This window comes from Corythoichthys intestinalis, chromosome 16, assembly GCF_030265065.1.
Source record: "Corythoichthys intestinalis isolate RoL2023-P3 chromosome 16, ASM3026506v1, whole genome shotgun sequence".
Lineage (NCBI taxonomy): Eukaryota > Metazoa > Chordata > Actinopteri > Syngnathiformes > Syngnathidae > Corythoichthys > Corythoichthys intestinalis.
Genome location: NC_080410.1, coordinates 32257863 through 32279051, shown reverse-complemented (window position 1 = coordinate 32279051; position 21189 = coordinate 32257863). Strand labels below are relative to the sequence as shown.

The 21189-nt window shown below is 39.7% G+C and overlaps 1 protein-coding gene across 3 annotated transcripts in view; it reads left to right on the top strand.

Annotated features, from left to right (window-relative positions):
* Positions 1–19751, top strand: part of pde4a (phosphodiesterase 4A, cAMP-specific) — a 160462-nt gene extending 140711 nt beyond the window's left edge. For all 3 annotated transcript variants that reach the window (XM_057860668.1, XM_057860669.1, XM_057860670.1), the window contains 6 exons: positions 1272–1436; positions 1523–1622; positions 3360–3514; positions 3594–3716; positions 9792–9974; positions 14826–19751. In XM_057860668.1, coding sequence (XP_057716651.1) covers positions 1272–1436; positions 1523–1622; positions 3360–3514; positions 3594–3716; positions 9792–9974; positions 14826–15323 — 1224 coding nt within the window. In that variant the 3' untranslated portion in view covers positions 15324–19751. The remainder of the gene's footprint in view (positions 1–1271; positions 1437–1522; positions 1623–3359; positions 3515–3593; positions 3717–9791; positions 9975–14825) is intronic.
* The last annotated feature ends 1438 nt before the right edge of the window (positions 19752–21189 follow it).

The following is a 21189-nucleotide window of genomic DNA, read 5'->3' as shown; positions in this document are numbered from 1 at the left end:
GTTTGATTTTTAAAGAATTTATTTCTAAATTAGAGTGGAAAATAAGTGTTTGGTCACCTACAAACAAGCAAGATTTTTGGCTGTCAAAGAGGTCTAACTTCTTCTAACGAGGTCTAACGTGGCTCCACCTGTATTAATGGCACCTGTTTTAACTCATTATCAGTATAAAAGACACCTGTCCACAATCTCAGTCAGTCACACTCCAAACTCCATTATGACCAAGACCGAAGAGCTGTCGAATGACACCAAAGACAAAATTGTAGACCTGCACCAGGCTGGGAAGACTGAATCTGCAATAGGTAAAACGCTTGGTGTAAAGAAATCAACTGTGGGAGCAATTATTAGAAAATGGAAGACATACAAGACCACCGATAATTTCCCTCGATCTGGGGCTCCATGCAAGATCTCACCTCGTGGCGTCAAAATGATAACAAGAATGGAGAGCTAAAATCCCAGAACCACACGGGGGCACCTATTGAATGACCTACAGAGAGCTGGGACCACAGTAACAAAGGCTACAATCAGTAACACAATGCTCCTCCAGTCTCCAGATCTCAACTCCATAGAAAATCTGTGGAGGGAGTTGAAAGTCTGTGTTGCCCAACGACAGCCCCAAAACATCACTGCTCCAGAGGAGATCTGCATGGAGGAATGAGCCAAAATACCAGCAACAGTGTGTGAAAAGCTTGTGAAGAGTTACAAAAAACGTTTGGCTTCCATTATTGTCATAAAAGGGTACATAACAAAGTATTGAGATGAACTTTTGGTATTAACCAAATACTTATTTTCCACCATGATGTGCAAATAAATTCTTTAAAAATCAAACAATGTGATTTTCTGGGTTTTTTTCCCCACATTCTGTCTCTCGTGGTTGAGGTTTACCCATGTCGACAATTACAGGCCTCTCTAATATTTTCAAGTGGGAGAACTTGCACAATTAGTGGTTGACTAAATCCTTATTTGCCCCACTGTACTTGTAGTATTAGGTGAGGCATCCTTCAATACTGGCTGCAATGATAGTCGATGTAACTTCTGACTAAAAAGCACATCACACAGCAAGAAAGGTTATTTATAATGTCACCTAATTCTGAATATGTGGCAGCATACTGTGATCCAAACACAGACAGAAGCAATTGCAACTTCCTTAGTCTTCAGTAAAGGCTGAAACTTCAAAAAAATGTTACGCATAACAACAAAAGCAGACGAGACGAACTAGTAACTTGTTAACAAACACAGCATCGCTAATCATAATTTGTGATCACTGGCTGCAGGAGCGAGATTTACTGAAGACCTTTCGGATCCCAGTGGATACGTTTGTCACCTACGTGATGACGCTGGAGGACCATTACCATGCCAATGTGGCCTACCACAACAGCCTCCACGCCGCAGATGTCACTCAGTCCACGCATGTACTGCTGTCTACGCCAGCTCTAGATGTAAATATCACTAGATGCTTAATAGCTAAATGTATCCCAGTTTGTAATCTGGAAGAGATACTAATTTGTTCTCTGTTCCGTGGTAGGCCGTGTTCACTGATTTAGAGATTTTAGCTGCTTTATTTGCTGCCGCCATCCATGATGTGGACCATCCAGGAGTGTCAAACCAGTTCCTAATAAATACCAGTGAGTTGGGGTGTAGGTGAACAACATCATAGATGGCAGAACAACAAATTAATGTTTGTTGCGTTGGCGTCAAGAACACACTTTAATTACAATTGACATTAATAATAATCTTTCCTTTTACACACACTATTATGGCTACGAGATTAAAAAATGTCATAAGACAGACCTTTACCTTTGGTCCACCTAAGAGAACAGTAACCTTGATGGTGTAATTTTAGATGACTCATGTTGTAATTTTTTCCTCTTCTAAATGTCTACTAAAGTTATGGTAGCAAGGTTACAAATATTATCAGACACGACTTCAAGGATTAACTCATTGGCTGCTGTTGACAGCAATAGACGTTTAATCCATTTGTACCTGGAGGCAATTGGAGGCAATTGGATTGGACAGCTACTAGTGACAAACTAAAACCGCAGCAGAAGGATGAAAGGATCGGAGATATGATTGGACGTCTGTCACCATCAATGGCTCTAAAAGAGTTAATTCATTTTAATATAAATTAGAGCTGAAACGAATACTCGAGCAACTCAAGTTTAAAAACTGATCCGAGTAATTTTATTCACCTCGAGGAATCGTTTAATTTTGCCAGCTCTAAGCATCACGTTTTGCCCGGACTACTATTAATGCGGGACAACGTGCTGACATCACATGCGTAGAGGAAGAAGCAATTAAAAAAAAAAAAAAAAAAAACTTGCCGCAGCCGACAGCCGCTACAAACTACGCCGACGTTGCTAGAAACGACGCCCGCATAATGCTAGTTTGGTAGTAGCAGGTAGTGTCCGATGCGTCTCATAGATATCGCATGCATTTAAGACTAGATGCGAATTGACAGACTCGGCCACGTCTGGGCAGCGTTAGTAAACAGCCGCCATCTTTAAGCGGTAGACTTCTCATCGCTAATAAATATAACATTACTGTCACTCGCTAACATAACGTTAGCCCTTCGGAGGGCTAGGTTTCTATTGATTATGACCACTGCCGATGCGTGGCTAACGTGTCTTACATACAGGCTTTATTTAATCTAAAAAACACAGCGCTGTAGAGTGATGAGGGTGTAAAATTAAAACATAATAAAGCTAACTGTCAGTTTTAGCTCAGTAGTCATTACTGAATAAATGTGCTCCAATACAGCAGATATCATAAATTTATTTTGAACACTACAAAAACTCAAAATCCTACAAGTACTTACAGTTTAGACTAACTTAAAACTTAACCAAAACTTAAAAATAGCTTGACACAAATGGAAATTAAATTGAAACACTGGGGAAAAGCATGTAGCTTTCAAGTGATGTGTGTTATCAAGCGTAATTACATTTTTAGGTAAGAAATATGTTTTTTTTTTTAATAAGATCCAGAAGTTTTTTGAGTGAAAGCAGTGAATTTTTTTGTTCTAGTCACATCTTAGATGCAATTGTTGGCTGTTTTCAACAATGTACATCGGAAATAAAGACATTGATTGACTGAAAATGGTTCAATATTGGATTAAATGTCTTTTTTTCTCATGTATATTCATAATCGCTCTTTACCTAAAAAAAAAAAGTTTTATCTGATTACTCAATTAATCGATAGAATTCAGTCGATTACTCGATTACTAAAATATTCGATAGCTGCAGCCCTAATATAAATTAATCTTGGATAAACATACCATTTAAACAATTACCTGCTTTACTGTACCCTTAAAAAGGCAATAAACAGCACTTAATGATCTTGTAAAAACACTGTTCATTCTCGCACAGATTCCGAACTTGCTCTGATGTACAACGACGAGTCAGTTTTGGAAAACCATCACCTGGCAGTGGGCTTTAAGCTACTCCATGAGGACAACTGTGACATTTTCCAGAACCTCAGCAAGCGGCAGAGACAGAGCCTGAGAAAACTCGTTATTGACATGGTGAATTTGATTTTCCTACTCCTTTACACCATAATACACTATCTGTTCTCTAATAATCAGTGAAAACGTGTCTGTGCAGGTCTTGGCCACAGATATGTCCAAACACATGAGCTTGCTAGCAGACCTCAAGACGATGGTGGAAACCAAGAAAGTGACAAGCTCGGGGGTTCTGCTGCTGGACCACTACACTGATCGAATACAGGTGAGCAAACATGTTAAACTTGACTAATCTAACTCCACAAAAAAAAAAAGAACATTAAAACACAATTTTTGTTTTTTCTAACTCTGTAACTCAAGTAAAGAAATTCTTGTCAAAATGTCGTTGAAATATGTGAGGGTTAAGAGCTCCAGACTGCAACCAAATAGTCACATTTTGCAATAAAATTAGAGCCAGTGCGAGTATTTTTTTCATCTACCGTCTTTTTCGGACTATCAGTCACACCTGAGTATAAGTCGCACCAGCCATAAAATGCCCAACAAAGAGGAAAAAAAACCATATATAAGTTGCACTGGAGTATAAGTCACATTTTGGGGGGAAATTTACTTGATAAAATCCAACACATTGAACAGATATGTCTCATTGAAAGGCAATTTAAAATTAAAATACAATAGAGAACAACATGCTAAATAAGTGTACAGTATGATAATATTACATGATGCATGAACAACGAAATGCGATGTATAAAAATGAAGTGTTAACGTAACATAGCTATTAAGAGTTATTCAGATAACTTTAGCATAAAGAACATTCTAACAAGTTTACCAAACCATCAGTGTCACTCCAAAACACCAAAATAACATGTGAAATGATACAATCAAGTGTTAATAATTTCACACATAAGTCGCTCCAGAGTATAAGTTGCACTCCCAGCCAAACTACTCGCACATGCACGACCAGTAACATTGCGTTTTTGTTTTTTGTTTTTTGCCGACAAACTCCTTCACAGTTAAATCCACTAGCTGGCGGTAATGTAACAAGCTGGTTTGCCAAGGGAAAATACAACAAAAGAAAAAGAAGGTGGAGGGGCGTGATGTGTGGACTCTATGGAGCGGGTTATAACTGGGCTAGCGCAAAAACTTGACAGCATTTGCGAACACTGGCGAAAAGGACAATTAAGCTAGGTTCATACCACAGGTCTTAATGCACAAATTCAATTTTTTTTTTCATGTTTTTCCGACTCGAGTCATGCAGTAAATTGACAGTCTGCACATAAAAGTGGACGATTTCAAATTCGATCTAGGTCAATTTCGTATGTGGTTAAAATCCCATCTGGGCCATCTTTTTCCAGAATGTGGCTGCGGTCTGAACTCTCAAGTCCCCCAAATCGGAGTTCATGCATCAATTACATCAGCAAACATCGCTACGTTAGCGATGGATTTGTGCATCGCTTGAACGCGGCTTTTAGGGATGAGGCAAGCTTGAAAATAGTCATAAAAAAATTAAATTGGGGGTTGGGAGGAGGATAAGCCTGAGAATGCTCGGTTTTCTTTCTTTGCTCCAAATGAGCAATATTTCAAGATTGCTTACATGGCCGAGAGTCAGGGCAAACTGTCAGCGGTTTGTCAGTTTGCACAGTGCATCTCGAATTGCGAATTAGTGCGCATGCATGGTACTTGAACGGGTTGACTGGACAAAGCCTGTCTGAATGGGCACGGCAAAAAATATATATATGACAAAAAAATCCAAATTGTGCATTAAGACCTGCGGTATGAACCTAGCCTAAGTGACTTTCTTTCCAAAACACCCGCTGGCACTGTTTCAAAGGAGGCCGACAAGGGGAATAAGTCAGGCTCAGGGGCTCGACACTCGGGAGGCAATGAGTTATGGCAAAATGTGAAAGTCATCACCGGTTAGCTGAAAGCCAACACACGGGGGTGCAATGCGACTGCAATGACATGCACCACCCTCTGCCTGTGCGCCTCTGATTAGCTATGACTTTGGGGGCATTTTAAAATTTCCAGTCTTTTCTGAGCGCCAACAACTTCCTATACGGTTGCTTTTTTTATTTATGTCCCAGAAATCATGCCAGGAGGTATCATAAAGTATGTGCTGGTTGCACATTGCTAAAATGATACGCTCCTCCATGTTGACAAAGTGCGGCTTGTGGATGTTAATTTCCGAGTGGGCCAGTGTCATCGCAGGAGATTTGTCAATAAATCTTGCTGATTGGTTGTAGTGCCAGGTGACTAACCTGGAACTCCAGACTCACCGCTGTTCCAGCTATAGAGTCTTGGACCCAGCTCCTTATTGGCCTCTTGAGCCCGAACGAAATCGTCCGTGCAATCAGATCAGTTTATTTGCGTGACGTGTTCTTAATGAGCAACGTCACTCTGCCACGACGGAGGTCGTCTCCACAACAACACAGATGGCGAACGGCAGAGCTGAGAATATGCTCCTATCCGCGGTAAATTCAGATTTAAATGACCAAAAACACATTGAGTCGCTAAAACCAACAGTCTGTCTCGCGCTAGCCATGTTGAATAAACTTCTCTGTTCTCCGTTCTCCTCGTATGTTTACATCCTTGCGCTAGAGATTCTTATTGCTTTACCAATGTCACATCTACCCATCGCTAATTGGTCCACTCCGCTGTCTGTTTGCTGTGGCTTGCTCCGCCCTAGGATTTTATCCGCGAAACAGTCGCCAGACTCTATAGCTGGAAGGTGACAGTGACAGAAATAGAACAAAATTCCTATGTTAACCTCATTTTTAAGTAGTATACTGGTTAATTTTAAAACTGATAGAAAATGAAACATGGATTCATAAGTTTGCAGTTTTATGCATTTATTAGTGAAAATTAGAGGAAAATGTTGCATGTCGATACAGTGTGCGCCCCTGAATCTTCTGATTGCGCCCCTAAAATTATAAGTTAGGGGCCTCTGTGCTCCTAGTAAAAATGGTAGTCTACTCCGGAACCCTGGGGTTTCTTCGAGGGGACAGTTAATCACATGGTAGACTACAAATATAAAGACAAAAGCAAAATAGAATATAGCCTAAAGTAAATGACCAAAGTAACTTGTTTTAGCAGTTTCATGATGAATTTGAAAATAGGAATGTAAAAATGTGATGTTGTACAATAATGTGTGTGACATGCTCTTGTATTGGATGTCATTAGAAGGATGGATTTGCCTAACGTTCGGATCCTTGTCTGTGCTGAGAAGGAAAACAAAATGGTTGAAGCCTAAAAAGTGTCTATTATTTTAAACCACACAAAAAGCTACGACTTAAGATTCTGTGCTGGTCCAGTCCTGTTCCCTGTAGCATATTTTCAATTTGGAGTTTGATCTACTTTGTCAACATATTGCAGGGAAACACTTTAATGAAAGGCTGAGCCACTCGTTATTGTCTGCCGAGCTCGAGGGACTGTGACATCTCAACCTGAAGGCAGCAGACAACACACGCTTTTGACCCCATTTGACTTATGGTGTTACACTGGGAGATAACGAGCTAGCGTCTCAAAGCAAAGAACTTGAAATCAGCAGGAGTCTTTTTAATCAGACATCACAGTCTCCATGCAGAGGAGTTTTTGACCACTTTGAAAAGTAGGTCAGCAGAGGAGTGTTGTGTGTGCGCATTTCTATGTTACACAATTCGATCTATCAAGCGAGGGAGTCCGAGAATCCAAGTAGGCATTGTTCTCTGGCGGGGATCAAAATGACTAAGAAGTGTTTTCTGAAGTCACTAAATGGGATGTATTATGGAAAAGGCAGATTTCTTTGGTATGTTTCTGTACCATTGATGGGGATACAGTGGGGCAAATAAGTATTTAGTCAACCACTAATTGTGCAAGTTCTCCCACTTGAAAATTTTAGAGAGGCCTGTAATTGTCAACATTGGTAAACCTCAACCGTGACAGACAGAATGTGGGGGAAAAAAACAGAAAATCACATTGTTTGATTTTTAAAGAATTTATTTGCAAATCATGGTGGAAAATAAGTATTTGGTCAATACCAATAATTCATCTCAATACTTTGTTATGTACCCTTTGTTGGCAATAACGGAGGCCAAACATTTTCTGTAACTCTTCACAAGCTTTTCACACACTGTTGCTGGTATTTTGGCCCATTCTTCCATGCAGATCTCCTCTCGAGCAGTGATGTTTTGGGGCTGTCATTGGGCAACACGGACTTTCAACTCCCTCCTCACCTCGTGGCGTCAAAATGATAACAAGAACGGTGAGCCAAAATCCCAGAACCACACGGGGAGACCTAGTGAATGACCTACAGAGAGCTGGGACCACAATAACAAAGGCTACTATCAGTAACACAATGCGCCGCCAGGGACTCAAATCCTGCACTGCCAGACGCGTCCCCTTACTGAAGAAAGTACACGTCCAGGCCCGTCTGCGGTTCGCTAGAAAGCATTTGAATGATCCAGAAGAGGACTGGGAGAATGTGTTATGGCCTGGACGTGTACTTTCTTTAGCAGGGGGACACGTCTGGCACAGAAAGCATTTGGATGATCCAGAAGAGGACTGGGAGAATGTGTTATGGCCTGGACGTGTACTTTCTTCGGCAGGGGGACACGTCTGGCAGTGCAGGATTTGAGTCCCTGGCGGCGCATTGTGTTACTGATAGTAGCCTTTGTTAATGTGGTCCCAGCTCTCTGTAGGTCATTCACTAGGTCCCCCCGTGTGGTTCTGGGATTTTTGCTCACTGTTATGGTTATCATTTTGATGCCACGGGGTGAGGATGGAGTTGAAAGTCCGTGTTGCTCAATGACAGCCCCAAAACTTCACTGCTCTAGAGGAGATCTGAATGGAGGAATGGACCAAAATACCAGCAACACTGTGTGAATAGTTTGTGAAGAGTTACAGAAAATGTTGGGCCTCCGTTATTGCCAACAAAGGGGTACATAACAGAGTATTGAGATGAACTATTGGTATTGACCAAATATTTATTTTCCACCATGATTTGCAAATAAATTCTTTAAAAATCAAACAATGTGATTTTATTTTTATTTTTCCACAGTCTGTCTCTCATGGTTGAGGTTTACCCATGTTGACAATAACAGGCCTCTCTAATGTTTTTAAGTGGGGGAACATGCACAATTAGTGGTTGACTAAATACTTATTTGCCCCATTGTAGATGCCAAGAGAGGGCTTACAGGGAATCATTTAAAGTCATTAAACCAGTAGCAGGTTTGTTGAGCCACAGGGTGATTGAAAAATAAAATAACTTTTAAAATACCGAAAGTAAATTCATGTTTTAATATTTTCCTCATTTTTTGTGTGTGTATGTTTAGTGATGTTTGGGAATTACCATATCAGCCCGAATATAAGACGGTGTCTTTTGCATTGAAATAAGACTGAAAAAGTGGGAGTCGTCTTATATTCGGGGTCTAGACATTATATCAATTCACGACGCTAGATGGCGCCAGATATCATTGAAGCGAATGGTGAACTTGTGGAGTAATGTCCTGTCATGACCGCTACTCTCAAGTTTAACCAGTTTGCATTATTTTATTGCAATGTTTTTCCTTATTCAGATTTGTTTCAAGACGACAGTTACAGTAAGACCTCACTTTGATGGTTAATGCAGTTATTGCAATTTTGTTGTTTTATCACAATAGATTGGTTTATTTACATTTCAAAAAACCAGAAGCCATTCATTTATGAATATGATCGCACTTTAGTTTACATATTTAAATATTCAGATATTAAGATTTGAATTATGTAAAATAACATGTTTTTTTTCTCAAATATATTGTTAAAATCATTTGTTTCAGATGTACTGTAATTATTTTCTGTAAAAAAATTAATTTGGTGTTCAAAAAGTCTTTTTTCAAACTTGAGTCTTGAAAAAGAGGGTGTCGTCTTAAAATCAGGGCCGTCTTATATTCGGGCCAATTTATGTTTATTTCATTTTCTGGTTGGTTGTTTTATTCAAAATTTAAAAGCCTGACAAACATGGATGGAGGTTACCTACAAGAACGTGCCCAGATAGTGGCATGTTACCAAATTTGGAGAGCTACATAGTTTCCTGCAATGGTTTCAACATGATGACAAGTTTTGATCCTTGAGTTGTTAGAAAGGCACTGTTTAAGTAACTAACTCTATCTAATGTGAATACTGTGAAGTTCAACAAAGTGTCGGCTGAATTTAAGCTCCTCGTGTGGGCCATATTCAATAACGTGTTCATAATTTGCTGCGGGCCAATAAAAACTGGCCAGTGGGCCACAGTTGGCCCACAGGCCTTAGTTAGGACACTCATGGTCTATCACCGTCAATGGCAGCTACAGAGTTAATCTATAAGGAGCGTCTATGTTTGACTGTGCAGGTCTTGCGGAACATGGTGCACTGTGCCGACCTGAGCAATCCCACCAAGCCCCTGGACGTGTACAGACAGTGGACGGAGAGAATCATGGAGGAGTTCTTCAGGCAAGGCGACAAGGAGAGGGAACGAGGGATGGAGATCAGCCCCATGTGCGACAAGCACACCGCCTCTGTGGAAAAGAGTCAGGTAAACAATTTCATCCTTAATGTGAAAGACATTATCTAGTTAAAGACGGTTGCTCAAAGTATTTATGTATTCTGAATTGTGTACGATTGACGTATCAAGGAAGGACGGGTAATTTGGTTTACTTACATCTGATTAGGGGAGGGAACCTCTGGGTACTTCACAAAACGATATTATTTGCGATACAAGGCTCACGATAATGATCTCACAATATGGCGAAACAACAATTATCGATACATGTGTCAAGAAATCCTTCTAGGATATTCGACAAAAACAACTAATAAACATATAAACTGTTTTCATCCTTCTGCTGTGAATTGGAATGGGTTTATAACTAGTAGGCACACAAAATATTAAATGTGATGGTTCACTTACTTATGTTTCCCCCTTCTGTTATTGTTTGCTTACTATCCTCATTAAAATATGAAAACCTATAAATGTTTGGGTGGCTTTAGTTAAAGAAGACACTGTGTTTTCATCTGTGTGATTTTGACAAAGATCAGATCACATTTGATGGTGATTTAATACAGAAATGTGAGAAATTCCAAAAGGTTGAGATACTTTTTCATACCACTGTACATGCCCTAAAACTAACATGAAGTGACCTGTAAATGCTCACTAAAGACTGCTAAGCTGTGAATGCTCTGGTTTCAGTGCCATTGACGGTGCTAGACATCCAATGCAGTCAAATTGGATGTCGAGCGCCATCATTGCCAGCCAGTGAAATAATATAGACACTATTCAAATGGTTTTGGTAGCAACCTGTGCGTTCCTTTTGTGTTTTTAAACAGTGACATCTTTTAAAAACGATATATCAATTCTTGGTGGGAGCACAGTGATAACCTTTTGGGCCACAAAATACCGCAATGTATCGCCTTTTCAATATATTGTCACACCCATACATTTCATTAGCTGAAATAGTATAGAGATGACCCAGTCACATATTTTTGCATCTGAGTCCGAATCCAAGTCACCTGATTTTGAGAATTTGTGGATACCGAGTCCCAATTGATACGAAAAAAGGTTTTCTTGTGTATTTTTTTTAACAAAAGTTCCAAACATGTTACAGTACTGTACGTTTTGCAGACTTCCTCTTCTGCTTTTTCCGGGAGTGTTGCCTAGTATAAAACATATATATATATTTGTATCTTTTGACAATGCCATTGTATTTCTGGATGATTTTGTTACCTTTTAGCCCTTAAAAAGTTAAACAAATAAATAAATAAATAAAATAGAAATTATGCCTTAACGATATTGGAAAAAAAATAACATTGCTAAATATACTGCCAAGGCTCCACACTTACTTTTTTCATTGGTTGCACTGGTTCACCTAACTTTTTTCATAATACGTAATAATACTATACATAATACTACCTTTCAGGATTTCTTTTTTTTTTTTTTTTACTTTGTGGCTACTTCATACTTTTAAGCAAGGTTTATTTGCCAGTATTCATTAATTAAAGCAGCCAAACAAATTTATGTCTGTTACATTTTATTTCCAATCACCTAATAATCCAGCAGGAACAACGGAAATGGCATATACAACACAAAGCTGACCTTAAGCTGCTCTTTTTCCCCAAGAAGGTGCAAAAGCATTAGCTGTTTCAAAGGCAGTGCTTATTTCTCTCAACAATACAATAAGATTTACACTGGTGGAATGAATTCCACATTTTCTGGAAACTAACATAAGGTGCCTATAGAAATAAGACTTTTTTTTAACCAATATACTTTGTTTTCAGATTTCTGTACTGTTTTGCATGTTTGTAGTGCTACCACTGTACTTAATCCTAGTTTTACACGTTCTGCATATGGAGTAACTTTTGTACAACACCAAACACGCACAAATGGACATGGAAAAAATACACGTTAGCGAATTTGCTAATTAGCATAGCGCTTAGCGCTAACTAGTAACATCTCAAAAACAACAACAATAAAGGTTAATCAGTACATGAAGGTTCGTGTACTCACTTCTTATAGACGCACACAGGACTTAGCAACACACTATGGACATTTTCCAATTAACACTTGAACGTACTGCTGGACAAGTGAAAAGCAAGGAGCATCGAACTATCTCTCTTCCCCTCTCGCGCTAAAAAGTAACTTGCGCACAGAATAGGACTCATGGTACGACCACCCGGAGCTTGCCTGTCTCATACACAAAATTTATTTTCGAGTCTTTTGTACAGGAGTAAATCTCTCACTCAGTAACTTCCACTGCTGCCATCGTCACCTTGGCAGTGGACTCCAGCCCGGTCCTCAAAGGCCCGCTGTGGGTCGTGGTTTTTGTTTCTGCCGATCCAGCACAGATAGTTGAACCAATGAGGTTTCTGCTAAAACAAGCAGCACCTGACTACAATCAACTGATTGCACTTATAAAACATCAGATTGGTGAAAAAGTGTTGTCATTTGTCTGTTTGGAATAAAATCCTGCACCCACAGTGGGATTTTGAGGACCTGGTTGGAGACCACTGCCTTAAGGTGTCCGGGTGGCAGATGCGTCTTGAATTTCGTTCCTCATTAAAGCAGTAATGTGAAGTAAGGTTGGCCAACCATGTTTTTGAATAATATCAATGGCTAAACAGTTATAAGCATATTTTCGTTTTTTGGTTGTTTTTTTTAAACGCAACCCTTCCAGATTCTTTGTTTAACCCATAGCAACGCCCTTGACAACGAAAATGCTTTTCTTCGGCAATTTTCGGAAATCTTCGGAAATTACGTCACACCGGGAAGTGCGAGGGAAGTCCGCCATAGAACAGTATTGTTTGTTGCATTGCTTCACGGTAAGATGCCACGGTGGTGTGTGGCGATGTTTTGTTCTCACTCAAACGAAAAGTTATATGAGTGGCCAAAGGATAGCAGGGCACGTAAATGGACATCTTTCGTTCGCACGAAGCGCATGAATTTCACGCCATCATCGAGTAGTGTTCTCTGCTGCAAACACTTCGAAGATGCCTGCTTCCTTAACCGGTCAGCTTATGATCAAGGATTTGCCAAAAAGTAAGTGTGATTTTTGGATAGATGACTGATGACTTTGTCAAAGCACAGCTGCCAACTGTTGTGGAATGAACAGTATAAAGCTAGCGACGTTAGCCGAAAGTTAACTCGTGGCAATCCCCGATCATAGTTGTTGTTGCGTTCGCTAGGTTAAGCGTGTTTAAATTGTGCGTCATCTACGATCTTGTCCGAAAGGGTTAATCTACAGTACTGTCAATCGGGCAAGGGGTGTGGATGTGCATATAAGCGTCATGGTAATTCACGGTCACGTTGCAGTAAGAGACACACACCGCCGGTGAGTTTGTGCACATTTATTTGTATTTGTATTATATATTTCCACCTTCATGCTTCAAGCATTGCATTGCATTTGTACGGTTCGGCGTTTCTTTAACGGTGATCGCTTGATAGCCTTCTAGTTTGTGTTTTACGTACAAGACCCACTGACAGGTGACAACAACATGCGTGTTGCTTTTAATGTCTGGCAGCGAATCAGCGCGCGCGCAGGTCACGCAGTGAATAATGGTAAATGTAGTCTCGGGACAACACTGAAGTGGTGCTTTGTAATCTGTTCGCTTGTGTGAAAAAACTACATTTCCTCACGCCATTAGACGCCACTTCCTCCCGAGAGCCCCGAGCGGTGTTTTACTGTGAGCTCCGTGTGTTAATAAAGAAACAAAGTTGTCAGCACGTCGTGTGTTCGGTACCTTTGTCAACAAAAAGCTCATAACAAGACACTATGCACGATCCGTTTAAGAGATGCTGGAGTAGTAGGAGGCGAGGAGGAGATCAGCGAGAAGCAAAACTTAGCGGTCGAATGTGGCGGCAGTCCGCTATTATTTTGTTTTCTTATTGTTGCCACAATAAAGTGGAGAAAGCCATCAACGACTCATTTCCTTCTTTCCCCCCAACGTTTTTATATTATTATTTTATATGCACGAGAGCTGCCGGATCTGCCAAAATGAACATGAAGTCTGATTTTTTTTTTTTTAACAATGTCATCAGATAGACAAAAACACAAAATTATGTGCAAATGCCTGCATCTTCAAATTATGAAAATAATAACAGCCAATATCTTACCAATCTTGTAATCTCGATGGGTCTTGTATCCATTCCATGTTAGGTAGTCTAGGCACATTGTTTGCATCCTGATTAGTGTCTGGCTAATACATGTTAGGTCCAACATAAAATTCCAACCTCCTCTTCTTCCTCCAACTCTTCAAAAACTTGGATCTCCTCCCTTGCGCTCGATCTATCGCTAATATCGCTGTTTGAATCATTGTTTGAAGGGCTTTGTATGACGGCCGTATGTATGGAGCTGCCATCGCTGTTCCCGGTGTGACATATCACTACCGGGTTCGTCCCCTTTCAGGCTCAAACTTCGGAAATGCGATTATTTTGTCAAATATACAACATATAAATTATTTTTTTCATGCTTTATTTGTTGGACAATGATTAATTACTTTAATTGTGACCCTATTTGGCATGTTATGAAATTACTTCACATTACTGCTTTAAGTTATTAGGGAAAAATCATCGTTTTAGAACATTTATGAATCGTAATCGAATCGATAGTGTCGAAACGTTGAATTTAATAATCTATATTTTGGCACACCGCTAATAAATATATATATTTTTTTATAAAACCCGAAAACCTGATCCTATTCACCCGATTCCGATCCTCTGAAAAATGGCCCGATCGGCCCGATTTCTGATCATGTGATCGGATCGGGACATCCCTAGTACCGGCATTTATCATATGTATCCCCTTATGACAGGATGACTTTTCAAATGTGAAATTAATGTTTCCAGTCGAATAGGTTGGAAAACATATGTCTAAACATGTCTCCCCTATGCGTGCAGGTGGGCTTCATCGACTACATCGTCCATCCTCTGTGGGAGACCTGGGGCGATCTGGTGCACCCTGACGCCCAGGACATCCTAGATACTCTGGAAGACAATAGGGATTGGTACCAGAGTACGATCCCGCAGAGCCCATCGCCTCCCCCCGTGTGCCAGGACAAGGAGCTCAACTCCTGTGTGGACAAGTTCCAGTTCGAGCTCACCCTCGACGACGGCTCTCAGGCCAAGGGCGACGTGGCAGCGTGCCCCAACTACGTGGAGCAGGACGGCGACCAAAGCGCCAAGGAGGAAGAGGAAGAAGACGTGCTGGCTGAAGAGGAGGAAAACGAGGACATCATCGAGGAGGAGGAGGATGACGAGGAAGTGGCGATGGAGGAAGAGGAGCAGGGCGAGGAGCGGAAAAGCGAACTGGAGGCCGAGTCGAAGAGGGAGAGACTTTCTGACACGAGTCCTGTAGAGGAAGAAGAGGATTCCTCTTCACAAGCTGATGATACATGAGTGTTGCTCTCGTATCGCCAAGCCCTCCTCACTTGCACATCTTTTTTCATCCTTTCACAAGGCCAAACTAAGAACAAGAACATGAATAATAAGACTGCAGTGACAATACAGACCTTTAAATCTATTTTTCAAAAAGGGAATCAAGAGAAGTTGATCACACAGCAACTGTAGATGCGACGTAGTGAGCGTTGGACAAGCCGGTGTAGCACTCTGGGACTGCAATGCACACAAATAAACACACACTGTCATTTTTCAATGCAATGTGTGCGCCCGCGTGCATATATGCAGAATAACTGAGCATTTGAGCACCCCCTCCTCTACCACCTGGGCTGCTGTTTGCCTGCAAACAACAACTTGACTGTATGTTTGTATGTGTGCATTTACACAAGGGATCGCTAACTGATTCTTTTTTTTAATTTTGTTTTGGAAAAAGCCATCTTTTAATGAAGTGTTTAGTCCGTATTAGCAATTCATGTTCAAGTAGAATCCCAACAGGAACCGTTCTCCTCAGCAAAGCGAGCAACTTTATTTTTTTTTTTCCATTTCTGTCGGAAAAGAAAAATAGGGAAGTTGGAAGCCGGTGGGGGAATATGGACGCAGGGGGCCAATCTGGGTCCCGTACCCCTTTACGAGGAGAGCGCTTAGCTAGAAGATGGCTCTGTGCCTTTCTGACTCACCAGCCTCCCAGAACGGAGCGCTGCGGTGAAGCAATGCATTGTGGGACAGGAATTAGGTGCGCGCGTGCGTATGCTTTTTGTTCTCACTTTTGATTGTCTCTTGTGGAAGCTTCTGTCCATGCTACTGTGGTCTGTGTGTGGTGACATGTTTTAAGCTGTCAAGTCTTCCTTTGTCGCTCTTCTGCTGGTATAACAGAGCAATCACCACCACCGCCACAAACGCTGACCGACTCATTTATTTCCTACAATAAGCCATGCGATGCTTCGGCGCATATGTTTTGCCTTTATTTTCTATTACGGTGAAAGGTAGGGGTGGGCGGGATTTTTATGCCATCAGCAGATCAATTTCGCGCCACGCCCGCTCGCACTGTGTGTTAACTCATTGGCTGTGCCTTTGACGTCTAGTACTGACAAACTAATTTCAATTGACAGCAGAAGGCAGAAAGGAACCACGTGACTGGAAGTCTATCAACGTCAATGAGAGGCAATGAGTTAATATCTTCATAAAATGATCACCAAAGTAAATGAATACAGATGATGGGAAAAGGAAATCAGGAATGTTGGTCTGGAAATCCCTAATAGATCTTTTTTTATTTTTATTTCTTAATGTCAGACCACTTCCGCTCTGCCGCTTTACTTCCATACATAATAAAACACAATTAATCCCACTTTACCATATTCATTAGGGAGTGAAGATCGTTTTGGGCGGAAGTGGTCACTGTGAAAAAGATCTATTGTCTTTATTATGGTTTTTGCCTTAATGTCAGAGGCAGTGTTCATACCTGCCTCTTTGTAGAGGAATATAGCAGATATCCTTCTATATTTATATTATGTCTGTATGCGTGTTTCATGGCATTGGTCAATTATTTACAGTATGTGGTGGCTGTGTTTTTACTAACATAAAGAATGTTTCTGTTGTTAAACTTATTACATTGCAGGTACAACGCAGATGCATTTCAATGTTGAATTTAACTAGCATTTAAGCAGGGTACACACATACCGATAGTTAAAGGCCAGATTGTTGGGTTGTACGAAAAGATGATCATGAATGCTTTGGTGGGGACTGTTTTAAAAGTGGAATTCTGTGAAACTTAATCTGGCAGTAAATGGCAATAATAGTATGGGGCACCGTTTGTAAAGCTGCACATGCTGGAAATGTCGACATTTTCTCACATTTAACGCAGCACAGTGTTTAAAATGTGGTGTGACAATTTTAGTCTTTTTTTTTGTGCACATTTACATTATTTAGCAAATTAGATATTTATTTTCAAAAAGTACTAGTCTTGAGTGTTTCAATCCAGAGTATTTAATTTATATCTTAAATCTAAATCTAAATCTTACATATACTACATCTTAAATATATATCTTAAATGTAAATGTTAAATCTAAATCCTCAATGTAAATATATATAATATATTTAATATATATATAATATATATTTATATAATTATATATATATTAAATATATATACAGTATGTATGAAATATGAATCTTAAAACATTAAATGTAAACCTTACATTTAAATCCCAGATATAAATCTTACATTTAAATCTTATTCAATCTAAATCTTAAATATATATCTTAAATGTAAATCTGAAATCCAAATCCTAAATCTTGAAACGAGTGAAACTAAATATTTAGCTAATATACAACATTTAACATTATATATAACATATAACATTTACATTAACGATTTAGATTTGAGATTTATATTTAAAATTTACATTGAGGATATATAGTTAAGATTTACATTTGAGATATATAAAGATCTAGATTTAAGATTTAGATTCAAGATTTAAAGATTTAGATTTAAATTTACATTTAAGATTTATATCTAGGATTTACAATAGATTTAATATTTAGATTAAATTTTATATTTAGCATTTAGATTTAAGATATATATAATATGTGTGTGTAAGATTTAGTCTTACAGTAAAGATTTAGATTAAAGATTTAAATTAAATATTTAGTTCTGGATTTAAACATTTAAGTCTAATACTTATTATTTAAAAATAAATATTTAAATAGCTGAATAATGTTGTACATGTGTGTAAAAAAAAAAAAGTGACTAAAATTTTCACATCACATTTTAAACACTGATGTGGCGCTAAATGTGAGGAAATATTGTCGTAGTTTTCAGCATGTGCTGCATTACAAACGGCGCCCCATATAATAGTTCGCCCTTGATCATTTCTTAATGCGACGTATTTACCAGTTGGCCTGGTTCTTCTCGGACTTTTTGTTTTCTGTCTATCTGGATTCCCAGTGGTCAGTCTCGGTACTACAACCAGTATGTCAAAAATCGACACGTGTGTACCCTGCTTTTTCATGACATCGTAATCGACAAAAGATTTGAGAGGACAAGACCTCAAATATTCGATGTATCATTGTCCACCTTATATTTTCTTTCAAACCAGCATTGTTTTTACAGGGTAAAAAGCAAAAGAGTGAAGGTGAACAGTAGTGAAAGAGCCAGGTTCTGCAGGTCAGCAACCAAGCTTTTCAGTGTGGGTGTGTAACCTTGGGAATTCTGAATGAAAAGCATCAACACAACATTCCCTTATGCACTGGCCGGTTCACAAAAGCTATATTCTTTTTTGTGGCTTCTTCTTGTGATGTCATAAAAGCTATGAAAAAAGTCACTATTTAATTGCCATACAAACACAATACTGTAGCAAATTGTTTCTTATTAATACGAAGATTATTCAGTGGATTGATTGCTGCCATTCTTTTTAAAAATGATAAAAAAGAAAACCACGGGAAGTGTGTTTTCTTTGAACAGTTTGTGTACAGTTTATTTTTATAACATTTCGGTGGCTAATGGGTGAAAAAAAAAAGAAATGTGGATATAGCTGTAAGCATAATCCCTCTTGTATATAGTGTAATGTAATATTGCATTGTAAATGATCGATTGAACAGTGCAAACACACTGCAGGCCACAACCTTCACCTCTTCAGTATGTTGTAGTTTCCCTGTACTGTCACCTCTTTGTTGTTCAAATATACGTGTACCAGCACTTTATTTCACTAGACTCTGAAGCAGACTTACGTGTGTGTCGTGTGGGGGTCTGTACTGGGGGTTAGAGGGGTTGCCGTTGATGAGGATATTGCTGTTTCACTGGGCCGAATCACAAACCCTAATTGTACCATGTCAAAACGAGCCATTTGCTAATCAAGCGTCCACTTGAGATTGAATATGACTTGTGAAGTCAAAACGTCAGCAGCTATATAGTAGTCATGCAGGATGTGACATGTTCAAAGATAATAAATGTGTCCTTATCTATCTTGACCATTTCTAACACTATCACCTCCTCTTGTTTCTTAGTAACTACAACCAATAGCCTGCCTGCCTGACAGGTTGAAGCGATGCAGACTGACTCCCTCCAAGAGTGTTTTGTTAGCTTTAATTCCCGTGTGTGTGTGTGTGTGTGTGTGTGTGTGTGTGTGTGTGTTTCACAAAAATGGGAGAAATTATTCAAAGGGGTAAAACAACATGAAATGATTGTAATATTTGTAAATGACCTCACTGTAATGTGTAAAATGTGTCAGTTATTTTTTATTATATTATTTTTTATGAAAGTTTTTTTCCTCTTAAAAGAGCCGAGGTGTCATTTTGTGAATAAATGCATTTAATAAGCAAAATACCTATATATAAAAATATGATAGTATAACAGTATATTTTTTTTGAGTTTCACTTGTTCGGTACTGTAAAGTGTGTTAGAAATACAATAAAGGTCGATTTTTATATTACATGGTACTTGCGAATGTAGTTTGTTTGATCTGTTTGAGCAAGAATACAAAAGCAGATTTTAAATAACCACACTATTTTACTGTATCATCTATTAACATAGCCTACTATATACACTCACCGGCCACTTTATTAGGTACACCTGTCCAGCTGCTCGTTAACACTTAATTTCTAATCAGCCAATCACATGGTGGCAACTCAGTGCATTTAGGCATGTTGACACGGTGTAGACGCGGTTTAAGACAATCCCCTGCAGTTCAAACCGAGCATCAGTATGGGGAAGAAACGTGATTTGAGTGACTTTGAACGTGGCATGGTTGTTGGTGCCAGAAGGGCTGGTCTGAGTATTTCAGAAACTGCTGATCTCCTGGGATTTTCACGCACAACCATCTCTAGGGTTTACAGAGAATGGTCCGAAAAAGAGAAAATATCCAGTGAGCGGCAGTTCTGTGGGCGGAAATGCCTTGTTGATGCCAGAGGTCAGAGGAGAATGGCCAGACTGGTTCGAGCTGATAGAAAGGCAACAGTGACTCAAATAACCACCCATTACAACCAAGGTAGGGAGAAGAGCACCTCTGAGGCAACTGTAAGGCAGATGGGCTATAGCAGCAGAAGACTACGCCGGGTGCCACTCCTTTCAGCTAAGAACAGGAAGCAGGCTACAATTTGCACAAGCTCATCGAAATTGGACAATAGAAGATTGGAAAACGTTGCCTGGTCTGATGAGTCTCGATTCCTGCTGCGACATTCGGATGGTAGGGTCAGAATTTGGCATCAACAACATGAAACCATGGATCCATCCTGCCCTGTATCAACGGTTCAGGCTGGTGGTTGTGGTGTAATGATGTGGGGAATATTTTCTTGGCACTCTCTGGGCTCCTTGGTACCAATTGAGCATCGTTGGAACGCCACAGCCTACCTGAGTATTGTTGCTGACCATGTCCATCCCTTTATGACCACAATGTACCCAACTTCTGGGGGCTACTTTCAGCAGGATAATGCGCCATGTCATAAAGCTGGAATCATCTCAGACTGGTTTCTTGAACATGACAATGAGTTCACTGTACTCAAATGGCCTCCACAGTCACCAGATCTCAATCCAATAGAGCATCTTTGGGATGTGGTGGAACGGGAGATTCGCATCATGGATGTGCAGCTGACAATTCTGCACCAACTGTGTGATGCCATCATGTCAATATGGACCAAACTCTCTGAGGAATGCTTCCAGCACCTTGTTGAATCTATGCCACGAAGAATTGAGGCAGCTCTGAAGGCAAAAGGGGGTCCAACCAGTTACTAGCATTGTGTACCTAATAAAGTGGCCGGTGAGTGTATATATAAATATATATTAGGGCTGTCAAAATTATCGCGTTAACGGGCGTTAATTAATGTTTTAAATTAATCACGTTAAAATATTTGACGCAATTAAAGCAGATGGCCC